Source organism: Micropterus dolomieu, linkage group LG17, assembly GCF_021292245.1.
Source record: "Micropterus dolomieu isolate WLL.071019.BEF.003 ecotype Adirondacks linkage group LG17, ASM2129224v1, whole genome shotgun sequence".
Taxonomy (NCBI): domain Eukaryota; kingdom Metazoa; phylum Chordata; class Actinopteri; order Centrarchiformes; family Centrarchidae; genus Micropterus; species Micropterus dolomieu.
Window position 1 is genome coordinate 4116133 of NC_060166.1, and position 17274 is coordinate 4133406.

Below are 17274 nucleotides of genomic sequence, written 5' to 3' on the forward strand. Positions count from 1 at the left end.
CTGGCTGCACTGACATCTTCCTTCCTTTCCCTGACGTTTTCTCTTCGCTCTTCTTCTCTTTCTTTTCCCCTTCTTTTCCTGTCCACCTGCTATACAGTCTGTAACACATTATTCTACACATTATTATTATAGATGTAGAACATACATTTGAACTGTTGTGGAGAGCCCAGAGATTCCAGGACCTCAAACAGAACATCAATATTCTGTAGCCTGCTGGAAATGAAGGTGAGGAGTCCACTGCAGTGTATGCACTGTGGATATGCCCAAAAATCCATCAATTATGGATTAGGATTCACTGTTATATTGTAGACGTTACAAGCTTGCAGTTTGTGGTCTGTCCAAAACGTCATATTTTAGAAGACAAGAGGAGGAGCATAGTGCAGGAGCTTTTGCTGGAATGCTCACATGGTCCACACAATTACTAAGCAGCACTCAGGTTGTAGCTCCACGGTATGTCCAGCAGGGGTCGGTAGTTGACCGTCTCTAGCTGGACTGGAACTTCAGAGCTGGACTGGGAGCAGCCAGCTTTGATAACGTTAGCTAAAAGCCAGCCTGCGGCTTCTGTTCCCTACGAGCCGAGCTGCATCCATTAACAAGGCTCCAGCGAGGTTCTGTTTGCTGTACTGGAGAACAGTGAGTATTTCTTTTGACGAAAAACGCGTGCTTAGAGTGATGAGGCACTTTTTGTTTGAAGACAGCAGTGTTGGGCTGACTGGATCATTTTCACAGGATCCCAGTGTGTTGTTCCAGGATTCGCTTCACGAAAAATGAGGGGAAAGAACTAAGGCTGTTAGCCAGCTAACGTTAGATTGCTCACTGGAAAGTTAAACAAAGTAATATTTAATTTCTGTTAGCTTGTGCTTTCGGAGCCTTTTCATTTACGGTGGAATAAAATCGCAAAGTAAGATAACGTTACTCCCACCTACCAAGCAGTAACGTTAGCTCAGTTAACGTTAGCTAATGTAGCCGAAAAGCTAACGTTACACCTATTTTAGCCCTGTCATTCTTTTTGTCCCCTGACTTCACATTGAATGTGGGGCTAATAAACGTTGTTTTGTGTACAGCAGTGTGCCAGGTGTTAGCTAGCATTGTTTGAACCGCAGCAGCCAAGCAGATAAACAGAAGAGAGCTTTAACAGTAGCTGCTGAGACCTAAAGCGTTGTAATGTAATGATCCTAACCCTCGCTATTATCGACAGTATGTTGACACACAAGCTGCCCATCCACTGTGGCCCTGCTTACACTTAAGGTAAATATAAGAGTTGACTGAAAAAAACCTTTTAACAAACTTTCCGGTGTTCTGGCTAATTGATTGGGAGGTTACGTTAATCAGCACTATATTATTAAAATATCAAATAATGATTTTGAGGTGCTGAGTCGTGTTATTTCCGCTACCAGAGGACTGTGTTGTTAATGTATGTGTGACCATTCGTTTTTACTGACCTGACACCTCAGACTTTTGTCAGGCACAAATGTTCCCCGGATAAACTAAGAAAATGGATGGATCCATGCCCAATATCACCTATGCCATTGAAAATGACAAACCAATCAGATTAGCCAATTTTGAGTTATTGAAGCACACTGCCTGCTGATCCCAAAGGAAGTTGCAAAAAGACCTTGGAATATAACATTTTGACACTAGCAATCACGCTGTCTGGGGTGGATGCAAATGAGTATTGGGTATCTAATTATTTCTCTGCATGATCAATTTATACTTTTCATGTTATGTTAGTGGACAGTACATGATTTATTTCATATCATATAGTTGTTTTTTAATGTCATGAAATATTCTGATTCATAAATTCGATGGTGTTCCCTTAAACCCATTTGACTGTGTTTCATTGAGCTCCATAATTAAGGTAATTAAGATTAAATATTATATTTTATTTAAAATCACAATATAGCGCAAAGGCCCATTTTTGTAATGTAGAAATTGCAGACATGTTGACCTCTGTTCTTGTTTATTTTGCCAAAGTGCGAGGCTAATGATACATGAAGATGTCTCCTCAATGAACTGAATGGTTTTAAAATGTCATTCAAAATCTTGAAAGATGAGGTATTATATATAGTTTTGATTTTGTTGGAAATATTTTCTTGGCTACATTCCAAACAAGACATGTTGTAACATGTTGCAAGTAGCTTTTTCTGCATTAACAACACAGTAAAAAGGCTGGGCACACCTATTTCAAATTCCTTTTACAGGCCATATGATATATGTGTGTGTGTATATGTAAAATCATGAAGTGGGCTTATTTAGAAACGCCCATGGGCTTTTACCCATTGACCATACCAGATGTTTGAAATATTCTGACAAATTAAATAATAATTAAATTAGAATTTGGTATAAATCAAATATGTACACTTAAAATGAGAGATTAGGCTTTCATTTTCACTAAAATGTTGTCACTAAAATTGGGGTTGTATATAAAAAAATGTCTGAAAAGCAGACTTGGTGAGCTTAATAGAGGAGTCTCTGTGTCCCTCAGCAGCTAATGAGAACCAGGCTGAACAATGTGTGTGTGCCTGTCTGCTTGTGGTAGTGTGTGGCAGGAAGAGTTCCTGATTTTTGAGGGTTTGGAGAGACACAGTTAAAAATGAAGCCAAGAATGTGTTTTGGTCCTCTGTAATGTCAGCGTGTTGGGAGTCTTCAGTGATGGAACTGTGTTTTATAATGCAGTCTACACATGTGGACAGTTGCAGTGAGGAGTGAGACTTGGACAAATGTTTTCATGCCTGCTCGAAAGTAACATGTTGTTCTTGCTTACCTCAGTCTTTTATTGCTGGTTTATTGTAAATAAATGAAGTGTAGGAAATATGCAGTAGCCAGATTCTAGTGAGAAGCAGACTATTTAATACATTTGCCACTTCTTTCTTTCAGTAGTTTTTGCCCATTTGAACAACTCTGAAACTACATTGGGCACTACCTAATTAAAATACTGATGTCATGATTTATAATCACAACTAATTTCAGAGGATGTGCTATATTGTTTATACAATGGTTGCAATTATATTAATGTCTCTGGGAATATCATGCCATTGTGGACCATGTTGCAAATCAATTAGCCAGATATCTTTATTGATTTTTGCACATGTGAAAGATTACCTTAATTTGTAAGATTAGATTATATTAGCCAAAAACAGACTTTCCTGTCTTGTAATTTTATCCATAAACAGTATTTCAGGAGAACTGATATTCACTCCGGGCTCCATGTCAAAGTGTGCTTGGGCAAGATACTGAATCCGAAATTGCCCCCATGGCTGTTCCTTGGGTGTATGTGTGTGTGTGAATGTTACTTTCTGTTTGAGCACTCTGTGTATGAATGTGTGTAAATGGGTCAATGCGATGTGGTGTAACAGTGCTTTGAGTGGTTGGAAGTCTAGAAAGGCGCTATACAAATACAGAGTGTTTACCCCTAACTTGATGAGTTACTTAACTTAATCAAATGATTATCTATATCGTTGTTTTGTGAATCGACCAATTAATTGAATAATTAATAATAGTGATCAGTAGGGACATGAAAGTAGATGTTGAATTGAACGTAGAAATGTTGTCTTTTTACTACTGACAGCACCTTAGTCAGAAGAAAACAATTTCTAAACCTCTCTGTTTCAGCTGAGTGAACCGATCAAAAAAATCATCATATTAACAGTGTTCCTAATTTACATGTTCATGTGTGTTAGTATCGTTTGAAAGCATCCACAGAATAGTTTCACATCAGTAATATGAAGGTATTTGATTTTTGTCAGTGTTGTCCGGCTTCAAATGAAAATCAAGGGCAGTTTTTCATGAATATTTATTATTTTGTGAGTTTGACACCATTTGCTATTCTGGTCTTTTCCCCCAGGGTGTTTCTTCCTGTTGGTCACAACGAGGCACCTGAGTTTAACTGGACCTCCAGCTCTGCAGGGAAAATAGAGCCAAGTATAAAGTATAAACGTGTGGAGTTTGTCACCATGTTTAATCTGATGAAAAAGGATAAGGAGAGAGAAGGAAGTAGGAAGGAGAAGAAAGATAAGAAGGAGAGGATGTCTGCAGCAGAACTGCGCAGTTTGGAAGAGATGAGCATGCGGCGTGGTTTCTTCAACCTGAAGAGGGAGGCCAAGCGGGAATCCAAGAACAAACTGGAGATCTCCAACCCCATTCCCATCAAAGTGGCCAGTAGCAACGAGCTCACACTCACTGACATTGAGTCAGACGGCTTGAGCAGCCGAAACAGCATGGTTCTGGATGACCAACTGAGCGCTGCCAGCTCCACTGACGACCTGAAGGGTGAGGGTGGAGGAGGACAGGACGGACACCGCGGCTCAGTACGTGATCGCGTGGCTCACTTTGGTTCACTTGCCAAGCAGAACTCCTCACAGGTGGGACAGATGATGAAACGCTTCTCCTTTTCCCAGAGGAGCAAAGAGGAGAGCCCCTCAGAGGGCTCCACCCCCTCAGGCCAGAACTCTGCTGCCCCATCCCCGCAGGTGGAGAACAAAGTTTTCAGCATGCTGCGCAAGCACAGCCTCAAGCAGCAGCCTGGAGAACCAGCAACCAAAAAAGTCTGCATTCCCGAAGTGGTCGACAAGACCTTCCCTGCACAGCTGCAGCTGCCAGCTGTGGTTGCACCAAGTGTACCAGAAACACGCGAGTTGGAGCTCCAACGCCGCAACACTGGCGACTTTGGATTTTCCTTGCGTCGCACCACTATGCTGGACCGCAGCCCTGATGGAGGAGTGTACAGGCGTGTGGTCCACTTTGCTGAGCCCGGCGCCGGAACCAAGGACCTGGCGCTGGGGCTGGTACCTGGCGACAGGTTGGTTGAAATAAACAGACGGAATGTGGAGAACAAGAGCAGGGACGAGATAGTAGAGATGATCCGTCAGTCTGGAGACACTGTGAGGCTGAAGGTGCAGCCCATCCTGGAGCTGAGTGAGCTGAGCCGCTGCTGGCTGAGGAACACTGAGGGGCTGCGCAGGGAGGCCAGACATGTAAGCAGCCTGTCCACTCACTGTGTACAAAGATAAAGGTCACTGTTTGGTTTTTTTGATATCTTGGTCCACTGTCTTTCAGTATTTGACAGGAAGATTAGCTTAGCTTTCCTGCTAAAGTCTCCTTATCTAACTTACAAATATAACACGTCTTGTCCTGCACCATAGCTTGTTGAACAGTCACCGCAAAAAGTGCACTGCTAATTAGAGATGGGATGCTTGATACTGAAGTGCTGAAGCTTGTTTCACTTTTGCAAAGCATAGACCGTGTTGAAATTGCCATTCGCATGTGACAGATGACATTCAAAGCTTCGTATGTCACTGAATCAAGAGTTTGACCAATTTTAAGTTTTGGGATTGATTCTAACGTGCTCCATTTCTTGCAGCTCTTAAATTGTCTTTGCAGCCAAATTGTGTTTCTTAATTATCGTATGGAGTATAAATACAGCAAATAACATGCAGATGAATTTCACTTTCCCTAGCGGAAATAGGATCCGACTCATCTGCAGGTCAGTATAATTTCAAATCAGCATCTTGTGGGAGCGGCAACAGCTGTGAACATCCACAAGATGTTGCAAAATGACAGAATGCGGCCCTTGAGATGACTGAGACAACGGAGACGTTTGAGGCGCCTTTTGGTGTTGATGCTGTAAGCATTGGATAGTGAGAAAATATTCTGAAAAATCATCTTTGTCAGTGAAGTGAGAGACAGATTATATTCAGTCCACAGTAGGGCTAAGCCTATAGAGAGAAATGTTGTCATGCTCCATTCTCTTTTTTTATGAACTCCTTTGCGTTTTGAAATGATTGCACACGCTGAAATTCAAACCCTCTGCAGTGTGTGGGTTGTATCCACGTCGTTGAATGTACTTTTGAAGTAAGTTTGTTAGTATATCAACTTTATCAAACACATCCTAAACTGATTCAAGTGCTGCATTTAGAACAATTAAAAACAATAAGATAGAGGAAGATTCTTTTTCATGGGTGAAGTCTGAACAGATGAGTTTTCAGTCTGTAGAGTTTCTGCTTTCCTGATGTCAGGGGAGCTCACCAGGACAGCAAGCTGTTGTGATTTTGTTGAGTGGTAGTTGGGCCCCCCTCATAGTGCAGGAGTAGCAAGCCGATTGTTTGCTTGTCCAAACACAACAGAAACAACGATAAAACATTTTCTATTAACAGAGCTTAACAGAACTCCTAAACAGAACAACAAAACCTGTCCCATGTTTTCTCTCAGTTTTGAAAGTTCCCAGTGTTAGAAACACTCCAGGTTAAGCACAGCAATGTCCCATTTTCTCAGGGGTATTTGGGTTCTGCTTTATAGACATGTCTTTCTGTGTACTTTGTACAGTTATGGTAAGCTGTTTCTAAGAAGCTGTACCTGGAGGCAAGTAGAGTCAAGGTTCCTTGCTAGTGTTCTTTAAGCTTTTTTTAATTTATTTGAAGAGAGTTTTGCCCATCTTAGTGCTCTATACAGAGTCCAGATCCTATTATTCTGTATTTATCAGTGATCAACAATGGCACAGTGCATTGAATCACCCACACTTATTTTCTCTGAGACTGAAAAGCTCTTTCTCTTTCAAACATTATGCAACAAGTACAGAGTATTAATCTGCACTGCAAACAGTTGACATAATACTGTGTGTGTGTTTCTCTCTTTAGATAAATCCTAATCCTCCTACTCTTTCTCTTGCGGATACTAGGCAACCAAACTCGGTGCTGGTAGTTCTATGTAAAAACAGATGTTGAGCACCACCTATAGCCAAAATGGTATGATCCTTGGTTCGTAAGGGCTCTGCAAAGATTCGACTGTGAGATTGGCAGTCGAATCAGTCTCCTTCTATACAGTGAAGCATTGAATCTTGGACTATTCGGGGTCACCCTGGGTATCAGTACTTTTTGAACATAATCAGCACATTTGAGCAATATCACAATAATGATAACTGTGATCATTTTGGTCACTCTAATCGTGATATGAAATTTTCATACTGTTTCATCTCTAGTCCTTGTCAGCAGCAGCATCCAGCAAAAACTGTCCACGCTGAAATTCCCTGCAGTAGAGTGGTTTAGGTTCTGTTTGCTTCGCAGGGCAATTTGAACAAAGGCACCAGTGGTCAGTGTTTGCTCTCGGCAGCTCAGGTTCTGGAGGGTCTCTGCCGGCCATATCCTCTTGCAAAGTTGCAACTGCAATGGCAGCCTCTGCATCTCTCTGCTGCATTTCTTCTCTGGTCCAAATAAATATGGCTGAATATCCGAATCTGAATAGCCAAACATTGTAAAATGTATCCTCCTCCATAATATCTGCACTCGTATTTTGGGATTTTGCCATTTTCACTGTTGCCTGGCTGCTCTTTAATCCAAACCCCGGATTCCTTTCCAGATGACTCATAGTATTTATGTCAAAAATACTATGTTTAGTCATCTGCTGCAGTCTTGGTTGTTGATTGTGATATAATGCCATCACAGAAAACATCTTTAGTATATAAAAATAAAAAACTATAGAATAGTGCAGAAAATATTAGTTGATTAATGAAGATTTGCTGCTTTCTTCAATTTTGTACTCTATCTTTGGGTCTGGGATTGTTTAGAAAATGTTTCAACAATTTTTTCTGATTGATTCATTGTTTAATCAATTATAGAGTAACTTTTTTTCTTTTGAAGCTGTTGAAACAGTCTTAAAAGTCATCACATTTGTCCTGTAGTAGACAGATTGAAAACCCGCCACCCCACCACAATAACTGAATTAATCTGCTCTGAGTGGCAGGGAGTGAGTCTACGTTGCCCATGTTTCCTTACTAGGGCTGTATTGGTTCTGAAACCAAGGCCAAAAGCGCAACACAAAAGTCCACGGTCTTGTGTCGTGGTTCCAAGGGACAGAACCACGGCACACCCACTCACTGGACTGTTGAGCTTTCATCAAGACAGTGTAACTGTGGAAGCTGTGCATGGTGGCGAGGGGGGGAATTTTCCACCATATTTAAGTGTTTATTTACTACTTGAATCTGCTCCCTCTCTCTTCTCTTCTGCCCCTCCTCTCTCCCTGTATGTGCCTCTGCTCATTTTCTCCATCAGCAGTACATTTCATAAAGTCGTCACATTTAATAAACTCATCCACGATTCAGTTTTCACAGCAGCAGTTGCACTGCATGATCTAAACCGTCTTACTGAGTGACATCTGTAGTGGTGCTTTCACTGTTTCTCTGTAATTTAAAATTTTACCGTGTCCGCATCTTGTAACCTTTTTAAATACTGTCGATAACATAATACCAGATAACCAGATTTGACTCTTTATCCACAGTGTCTGTTTATTGGAATAATCCAACTATGACCTATGAATGACTGACTGACTGACTGACTGACAGCAGGGCTGCCCCCAGTTAACGTAGTTTAAGCCATAAGTCTACTAGTGTTTCCACATTTATGATATTAATTTAATTACTAAAAGCCGCCTGTTCACAGCACTGTAATGATTCTGAATGTGTCTGAACTACAAGCAAGGAGGAATAAATAGCTTCCAGCTTCACAAAATCGTCCTATCAACACAAATGTGACGTATACTACAAAGTCGACTCCACTCCTGTTTGCACAGTGTCTTTGTCGTCCCCGGCCGGAGACACTGTAAATCACCTTGGTAGTGTATTTCCTGTCCTCAAACCTACGCCAGTCTCAGAGGCTGTGATTGGCCCTCGTCCGGCTCCACTTCTAGAGTTTGAGGTTGTAATTTTGTGTGACTATCCTACCAATAAAAACTGCTGTTCTTAGTCGATTATTGGGGGGCAGCCTGATATAAGAGATTTACTTTCAGTCGTTTGAGGAGCTGCTGTAATGATCTCCATGGAGCAAACAGGAAGTGTTTAAGTGTATAAACAGTGTTGGGTCAAACTTGTTTTGGCACACTTTATCCTCCTTTAACATAACTAGTGCAGTGCCAGTGTGTGCCGTTCAGGCAGGAACTTGACCTGTGGTGTTTTGGCCATGTAGTGAGGCTTCCCAAGATATTGTGTTCTAAAAGACATGGGCTGTTTCTCAATACCAAGTTCGCCAAGTTTGTACTTCTGGACCTTAAAGGATGGACTTGGCAAGTTCGGCTCGGGAGTACAAACTCCCAGGAATGGGAGCACGCGGTCAATCATTTAGCAATTGGAACAGAAGAGGGCTTGATGATGGCTGGACCCGTTAGCAGGCGGGACCTCACATCTCCAAAAACATTTTATATATATATATATATTAGGGCTGGGCATGTTAACTTGTTATTATCGCTTTAACGCATTAATTAATTAACGGCGACAATTATTTTATCGCACGTTGATGTAGTTTTTAAAAAAATATTAGTTTGAAAGTCCGTTGCTCACTAGCTCTGAATACACATACAGTCCAACCATGGGTCGCGGGGGGGAGGGGGAGGGGGGCTGTCATCTCTTTTCTCATCACGGCAGCAGGTGAGCCGCTTGCTTGTTAATGACGCAGCCTGTCAAACAACTCAAACCCAAACCAACATCTGCACCCTATGTGCTTGTAAAATATCCACCGCGACTTGTAAAGTCATTTCAAGTTTTTAACCAAGCAAGGTCTGTGCGATTGAACACATGCACATAAGACGACCGCTTGAATGTACTGTAGCAAGTGAGAGCGTGTTGTACCCAGAAAGCCACTTTGCTACAGTGTGACATCTTTTGAGTGACAGCGAGTTGTAGCCAGCATAGTGTGGCAGTCTAACAGTAAATGGGTACTAATAAATATACTAAGAAATATGTCCCATAGATCTCAACAGTTCGCACTCCACACTGTACTTTCTCAGCAGTACGCCCGCCAAGTGTGAAGTTGATGGGATGGATGCTTAGACAGACAGAGATTCCTTCTTTTATAGTTAGATGAGCCTATCTCTGATTTGTGTGTGTGTAAAACAGCAGGCCTAACTGTCTCTCTCTTTGTCCTTTTCACCAGCTTGACTACTGGTTTAAAGAAGAGCCGGCAGAAGGGCCATCATTCAGTCCTGACAAGGGGTTTAAAAGGGACTCATCTGCCAGGTCACATTACCCCAACTGACCCCTCGCTAAGCCACTCCCCGATTACACAGCTGGCCAATCATAGCACAGTATAGGACTCGTTCATATCGTTGTCTTTTGTCTCAATCGTCGGGGGATGCGGTGGTTCACTTCTACTGTGTGATCGGTAGACTTGAGCTTCTATCCTTCATTCTTCAACTGATTATAGCCAAGTAAAAAAACTAGAATAATCCTTTAAAAGGAGGATTGGGTTTGCTGTTTCCAGTAAACTGCAGCAGCTGGGGTTAGACAACTGAAGTCATTCAGCAGCACTGTGTCTTGCGCACAAACATGAATAAGATTTAATCAGGATTTGGAAGCAGACAGAAAGGCCCAGTGCACCTATTATTTAGCTGTGACCAGTATGGCAGGATATTCTAAAATAAAGGATTGGGATGTCTTGGAGGAGTTTTCACCCTGAACCGACATATAAGACAAACATGACCAGTTTAGCTAAGGCCAGATGCACACTGGATAAAAACAAATGATTTCCTAGACAAATTTTATCATTTTCAAAATTTCTGAACTTTTTTACTGATTTTTCTGAGCAATAACTGATAGGAGTACTTCAAAGTAAATATGACAAATGAGCAAAACCACCATGTAAATAATCATAAGAATATAATAATGTTAGGGATTGAGATTGTCCTTTAAAAAAAGGTATAAAGGAATTTTCATTACATATGTTTTAATGGAGGTGGTGTGGCTTGATGCAGTCAAGAGTTGCTCCAGTAAAACCTGATGTGCAGCATTCAGTGCTGTAAATGCAGACACAGGTGATCGGGACTGACTTCCCTTAACACCCCTAAGCTGGTGCTTCACTCATGTCTGTCACATACCTTCTACCTATTCCTCTCCTCTTGTGTTTGGCAGCAGGTTCTGGGATCTTCCGGGTGCCTTAGCATTAGCTCTGTGTAGATTAATTTGAATATATAATTTATATTCTACATTATATCAGTTCAATGAAATCACAATTTAATCAATATTTAATGCAAAAACTGACATTACTGACATCATTTGTGGACACTGGCTCCTGATACTGTAGGTCTTTTTAACTTGCAGCAGTTAAAGCTTGATTGATCGGTCTATTGACCAATATGTAGACATGTTCATTCTATTTTAAATCAAATGCTGTAGTAACAGTTTTGCAGTTGCATTATACATTTGAAGGTTGTATTCAGGCTGTCAAACTGACTCAAACGGACGTGAAAAAAAAAAAAGAAAGATAGAAACTAAAGTCTACCGATCACACAGTAGGCCTACAAGTGATCCACTGCATCCCCCGACGATTGAGACAAAAGACAACGATATTAAGGATCAACACTGTTCCTGTACAGCTGGGTAGGCTTCTATTCATTATTACACTCATTAAAAAGAAGAACAGTAAGGATTTATAATGTTATGTTCATTAGGAAGTTAGCTAGCGTTGGCTAACTAACATTACATTAGGAACAATCCACAGCCGACATTTTTCTGGATTTATTTTAGGTTTTGGAAAGAGAATAAATCGTATGTCTCCTTTCAACCTCTCTGGGTAGTGACTGTAAACATTACAAGGGCCCCAGGAACAGTGTTTGATCAGATCTTGGAAAAATACAGCAGAAGAAAGCTAGAAAACGACTCCTTTTGCATTAGAGTGAATGGAGCACATCCATGAAAGTCCTATACTGTGCTGTGATTGGCCAGCTGTTTTTCAGGGCGTGGCTTAGCAAAGGGTCAATTGCAGATTATTGCAAGAGGCAAATGTGCTATTTGCTTTTGCATATTTAAAAACACAAACACGGAGGGACTTGTTGCCGATATTGATTGCCGCTTACAGTAGCCAATAGCTCTGAATGTGTGTTACGCCAAATCTATGCGCTGCACGAAGCAATTATTATTTTACCCATTTTAAATAGTAAAAAAATGTATATGTGGTGGTCAGTGTTTATAGCCGCCACAAAAAATAAATCAATGGGAAAAAGGGGGCAGATTCTAGAGACTATGTTTGTCATCTTAGTTCTGATGGTGAGTTAGTTAAAATTGCCTTAATATGGGCCAATGAAAAAACAATTGTTGATCATCCCTTCAATCATCGATATGCGATCCAATCGCCAGGAAACACCACCAACAACCAACAACTTTGCTGACGTTTTTATCCAAAGCATCTTACAATTTCTATATGTGTCAGAGGTCGCACACTTCTGCCGCAGTTAGGGGTTAAGTGTCTTCCTCAAAAACACATTTGTAGATGTCACGGTGGGAACTGAACCCAGGTCTCCAACACCAAATGCATGCGTCTTATCCACCTTGCCGTGTTGCTCTACTCCGTTGAGTTGTAGTTGATGTGTTGCTCTTCTCCTAAGAGCAACACATCGTCTAAAGTTGTTGTTATAAATATTGTTCAGCAATCTTGGTCACATAAGTGTGGAGTGGTTTATGTTGGTGCTGCTGGTGTATCATATATCTGTTCCTGGTTGAAAAACTACGATAAGTCCCACACGCCGAAATTAACCAGTCACAGTAGAGTTTTCTGTGATGAGTGTTTTATAAAGCTGTTCACAATGTGGCCAAAAACCTGTATTTCTTCTTATTTGTTTAACTTTGTTTGAGTTGAGAAATGTCAGTATTTTGTGCATTTTCCTTGATAGACAAGCAAGACTTATAGTACCATTTGTTCCATTATATTTTCCACAATAATTGCAATAGATGGACTTTTTTGAGCAGCTTGATAACCAATGGGAATCAGCTAGGGGAGAGAAAGGCAGCTTTAGGACCAGTGAAAGACCTGTGTAGTAAATCCAGATAACTGAGTGACCCTGCTTGCTCAGACAAGGCTCATCAAGGCACATCATTTGATCAAAATGATGTTGTTATATAGCAGTTCCACTGAAAGCACAGACTGCATTGAAACTTCTTTTTAATCTAAGACGCACATTAATGTCCTGAATTTGAAGTTGGACGGGTGCTCTTCATATTTCCTCTCCAAATTCCGCCCAAAAAGGCACACTGAAGGGTAGAGTTAGTAATGACCTAAATGCATAGTCAAAGGGTGGAATGTGTACATCAGTTTTGTAGCCTGAAAAATTCTCATACTTCCCATTATAAAAAACTTACTGCTAAGGCTGGGACCTCCTTTATATGATGTTTTCAAATATTTTCCCAACCACACACATAACAAGCCTGATAATTGTGACAATATACAGTACGGCGAGGAAATAGTGAAGCAAACTTGTTAGCTCATAAATCTGCTGGAGACTTCTTCCCCAAACAAATCTGTAACTTGCTGCAGGAATCCAGATTGAAGGGGCCTGGAAGGAGAGGCGAGGGTGGAGCGTGAGAGAGTGGAGGTTAAAGTTGCAAGAAGCTATCTTCACTTGTCTTAACAGGCGGACTGGAAACAACGGGAAGCAGGCCTTTCCCTTTAGGTCTCACTCTGGTATTTGTGGAATCTGCTTTGGAACAAATAGGCCACTTCCTGACCCTTTACCCCAGGGATTTTCTTAGGGAGGAAGAGGAATGAAGTTCTGAGGCTAAAGGCTGATGGATTCTAAGTCCTAACTATTTTCTCTAATGCATTAGTTTCAGAATTAGTCATCATTACAATACTGATACGTGCCTCTGCGCTTAAAGTTCAAAGTTGGGCAGAGGGCATCGGTGGTCCAGTGAATGGCGTTGGCGAGAGTAAAGCTGCTAATCAGAGAAACAGAACGTTGTTGAATTTCTGAAAATTTAGACCCATCCTGTTTTTTGACCAAAAGTTTTAGTTGACTGAAGGTCTGGGCATTTTAGTCTCATCTTAGTCAAAGAAAGCCATAACTATGTTTTATTTTGTAGTTTAGTCAACATTTTAATCTTTATTTAGTCATCAGACAGTCTAACCTAGCCAAAACCAATAATTATTTGCTTTTAAGTGAATGATCCACAACACAGCCTGCCAGTTGGCTTAACGTAGCTTAAACAAAACCACCTAACAGTTGTTGACCTACAGAACATCAGTGTCCTTGTGGTGAGCCTTAATGTGTCTCTTCAGATTTATGGGATACTTACCAGTTATTTTATGGCTGCATTGCTTCCCTTCTAATAAAGCAAATATCGCGTTTTTTCTTGCTCTGAAGGAAAAAATGTATTGATGTGGAGATACTTAATGGAGGACCCACAAACTGAACACTCAAAAGTGTGGCTAAAGACAGGTCTGTATAAGTAGCAGGAAGTAGTTGCCCCAGCATTGAGTCAGAGACAACTAAAACAATTCCAGGATATCTGAGAAGGTGTGGCTTGTTTTTTGATTACACCACTTAGCTACAGGCCCAAACAAGGGCTGTTTCTCAATCTGCGTTCTTGTCTGTTCTTGTGAAACGTCATCAGTCGCAGCCAAAGTACTGTTCCAATTCAAAAGTCCGCATCTAGCCAGGTACAGTAAAATACCCGGATGTCTTCTCGCTCCGCCCGTTTTACCGAGCCTGCATCGGTGGTGACTTGTGAAGACTTCTGATCGTCAGATATCCCAGAATGCATTTCGCTGCCAAAAAGCGGAAATGTCGGACGAGAAAACTCAGAACTGTAACTTGTAATACTGCTGTTCTCGTGTCACATATAGTAGTTTTAAGAGTTTTTTTATGCAGGAATATAGTTGTTTAAACTACAAATATGTGGCTGATTTCTCAAGACAGAGCTGATTTAAAAATTGCTATGTTTTCGAAGATGTGAGGTCCCGCCCCACTAACGGGTCTGGCCGTCATCAAGTCCGCTGCTGTTCCAATTGCTGAATGACTGACTGCGTGCTCCCGTTCCTTGAAGTCTGTACTCCCGAGCCGAACTTGCCAAGTCCGAGCCATAAAGTCCAGAAGTACAAACTTGGCGACCTCGGTATTGAGAAACAGCCAAGGTGACCTCAATTAGTGGTTGACTCAGGGCGGGGTTGCATTATGTGTGTGGGCACCATTCTGTCTGCTAGTTTTTTTTTTTTGCCATAGATTATCAGCATGTGTGATCCGCCATGTGACACGGACTTCTGTGTATATTAGTCTGTTGTTTTGGTTTGTTTTTTTCACTTTATCTGCTGTCTGTTCTTGGAAAACACTCTCCTCCTGGCTATAGGTAGTGAGTCATATAGTGTATTGTGAAGCCAGGTCCGAAGAAGTAATGAAAAATAAATAGCAGTCTAATAAAGTTACATCCCTCAGCTTGTCCTGTCTACTGCTGTAAACAGTGACCACTATTTTACTTTTTAGGAAAACTTGACAGCTCTGTTTAGCACACAGATTTACCCCTTTGAATCCTAGGCTGTTTCCGCGATCTTTATTGACAAGATTATGGATCACATTAAATTAAGCTTAGTTCACACTTCACTATTTTGAGCCCGATTTGCCGGTCGGCAAGCTCAGTGACCGCCGGGCTGTGATCAGGGGTAAATCAGGTGGTCGCCACTTCTTATGTGTGAACTACTCAAAGACGCATCAAACCGGCTCCCCGACACATTTCTGACACATCACCGACGCCAGCCAGATATGTAGCATGACTCGACATCCGCATCCAGCCAATGAGAGCAGGCAGCTGGCAGAGCAGGCAGCTACTTTTTCACTGCAGAACACATTTTACTCACCTCTAGCTCTCAGTGTAGCTCAGACAATCCCTGCTTACCTGCGTGTGCTAATCCATCCTTTCACCCATACTCTTTGTCTTTATAATTGCTGTCTTTATAATAACAAACAGCTGTTTTGTGTGTAGGTTCGAATTATTTCCCGTTTCACATGTTTTCTTGACAAAATGTGGTTTGAAGACCAGCAGTCGGGTGACACAGCCGCTGTCGGCTCGTGTAGTGTGTGACCTCCTGTCACCGATCAGTCACGTAGTGTGAACGCCACGACTTCAAGACTCCCGTCACAAGATGGCAAGTTGTGTGGTCTGCATGAGCCTTGAGCTAGGCATGCCATATATCATTGTAAGGTAATGGTACTATATATGTTTGATTTCTTAGTTGATTTATCAACATTTATCTATTGAATTGAGTTAGTGGCCACAGTCTGCATGTCATTACACAGTCAGGTCCTGGATTGTACCTGGTACTGACCTCCAAGACGCAAACTGTCATTGGAGGAACACTCATAGGTGCTGTTCAGTGGTGGGATTCAGTTGCGGTTCAACTCCCCATAAAAAAAACTTGAAAAATTATATGAAAAAATGATAAATGATTATTGTTGCATTTTACATGTTCATGGGTAACAAGCAGGATATGATGAGACAGATGTTAAAGATAACTTTGTGTCATATTTGCGAAAACTGTCACCATATCTTGACAGCAGTACATAAGACATAAATTCAGGTTCATCTGGCTCCTCCTACTGCTGTGCAAGAATCCACCCGGCCCTGGTCAAAACAGCCAATTAGAGCCAGTCTGTAACACAGTGTCAATCACCGCTCGTGCACACGCCTCTCTCCTTATGCATTCTCTCACTCAGTCAAGCTCAATAACTTCAGATGTTTTGCAAACACAACGTCTGAGAAACAACCAGCAGCAATGGAAGAACTGCACATCCCTCCTTTGCCAACAACAGCGTGTAGTATAAAACGTGTGATCACGCCCAGGCTCCACACGGAGCTTCGGGCTCATTATGGTCAATGCCATGGTGCTCGTATCGATGAGTGGCAAAGAGACATGATGACCACCAGTGGGGAATAACTTTTGAGGGGTGGCAATTAACCTTTGCTGCAGCTGCCTCTGAAGCCTGGACCACGCAGTGCCGGAGGGGCGTCTTTGAGAAGACGAGTCCAACGAGAGAGACCTGGTCTCGTGAGGCTCTCTGTGTGTAGGTTTGGTGGGCGTGGCTTGGTGGAATGATACAAGCGGAAGGCTTTACATTGTGTTCAATTGCTACTGACTGCTGCTTTAACATGTCTCCTCCAGTTAGCATACAAACACTTGCCCAACTGACAAAACTGCAAACTGCGACTCCAGCCGGCTGCGTGTTTGATAGATACAGCACAAGTTTGGAGCCGAATGTGTAGGGCTGGACGATTTCACCTAAAATCAAAATCATGATTAATAGAACATTTTACCTTGATTAGGATTATTGAACAATTATTCTGTTTTTGAATGTTGTTTTTTTTTGCCCTGATATTTCACTGACAAGGTTTGTACTCTAAATATGTTCAACCATTAAAGCTGGGTTTATTTATTCACAGATTTCACTTATCCATTAGGCTATCTAAATGTTAATTAATAAGGTAATGTAGACGTGCACATGACAGAGACATGGTTCCCCTATATTCAGCGCATC

General features: G+C 41.6%; 1 protein-coding gene across 1 annotated transcript in view; it reads left to right on the forward strand.

Annotated features, from left to right (window-relative positions):
- Nucleotides 1-389: 389 nt before the first annotated feature.
- Nucleotides 390-17274, forward strand: part of LOC123986237 (unconventional myosin-XVIIIa-like) — a 161135-nt gene continuing 144250 nt past the window's right edge. The window contains 2 exon segments of the mRNA XM_046074387.1: nt 390-633; nt 3845-4973. Coding sequence (XP_045930343.1) covers nt 3954-4973 — 1020 coding nt within the window. The 5' untranslated portion in view covers nt 390-633; nt 3845-3953.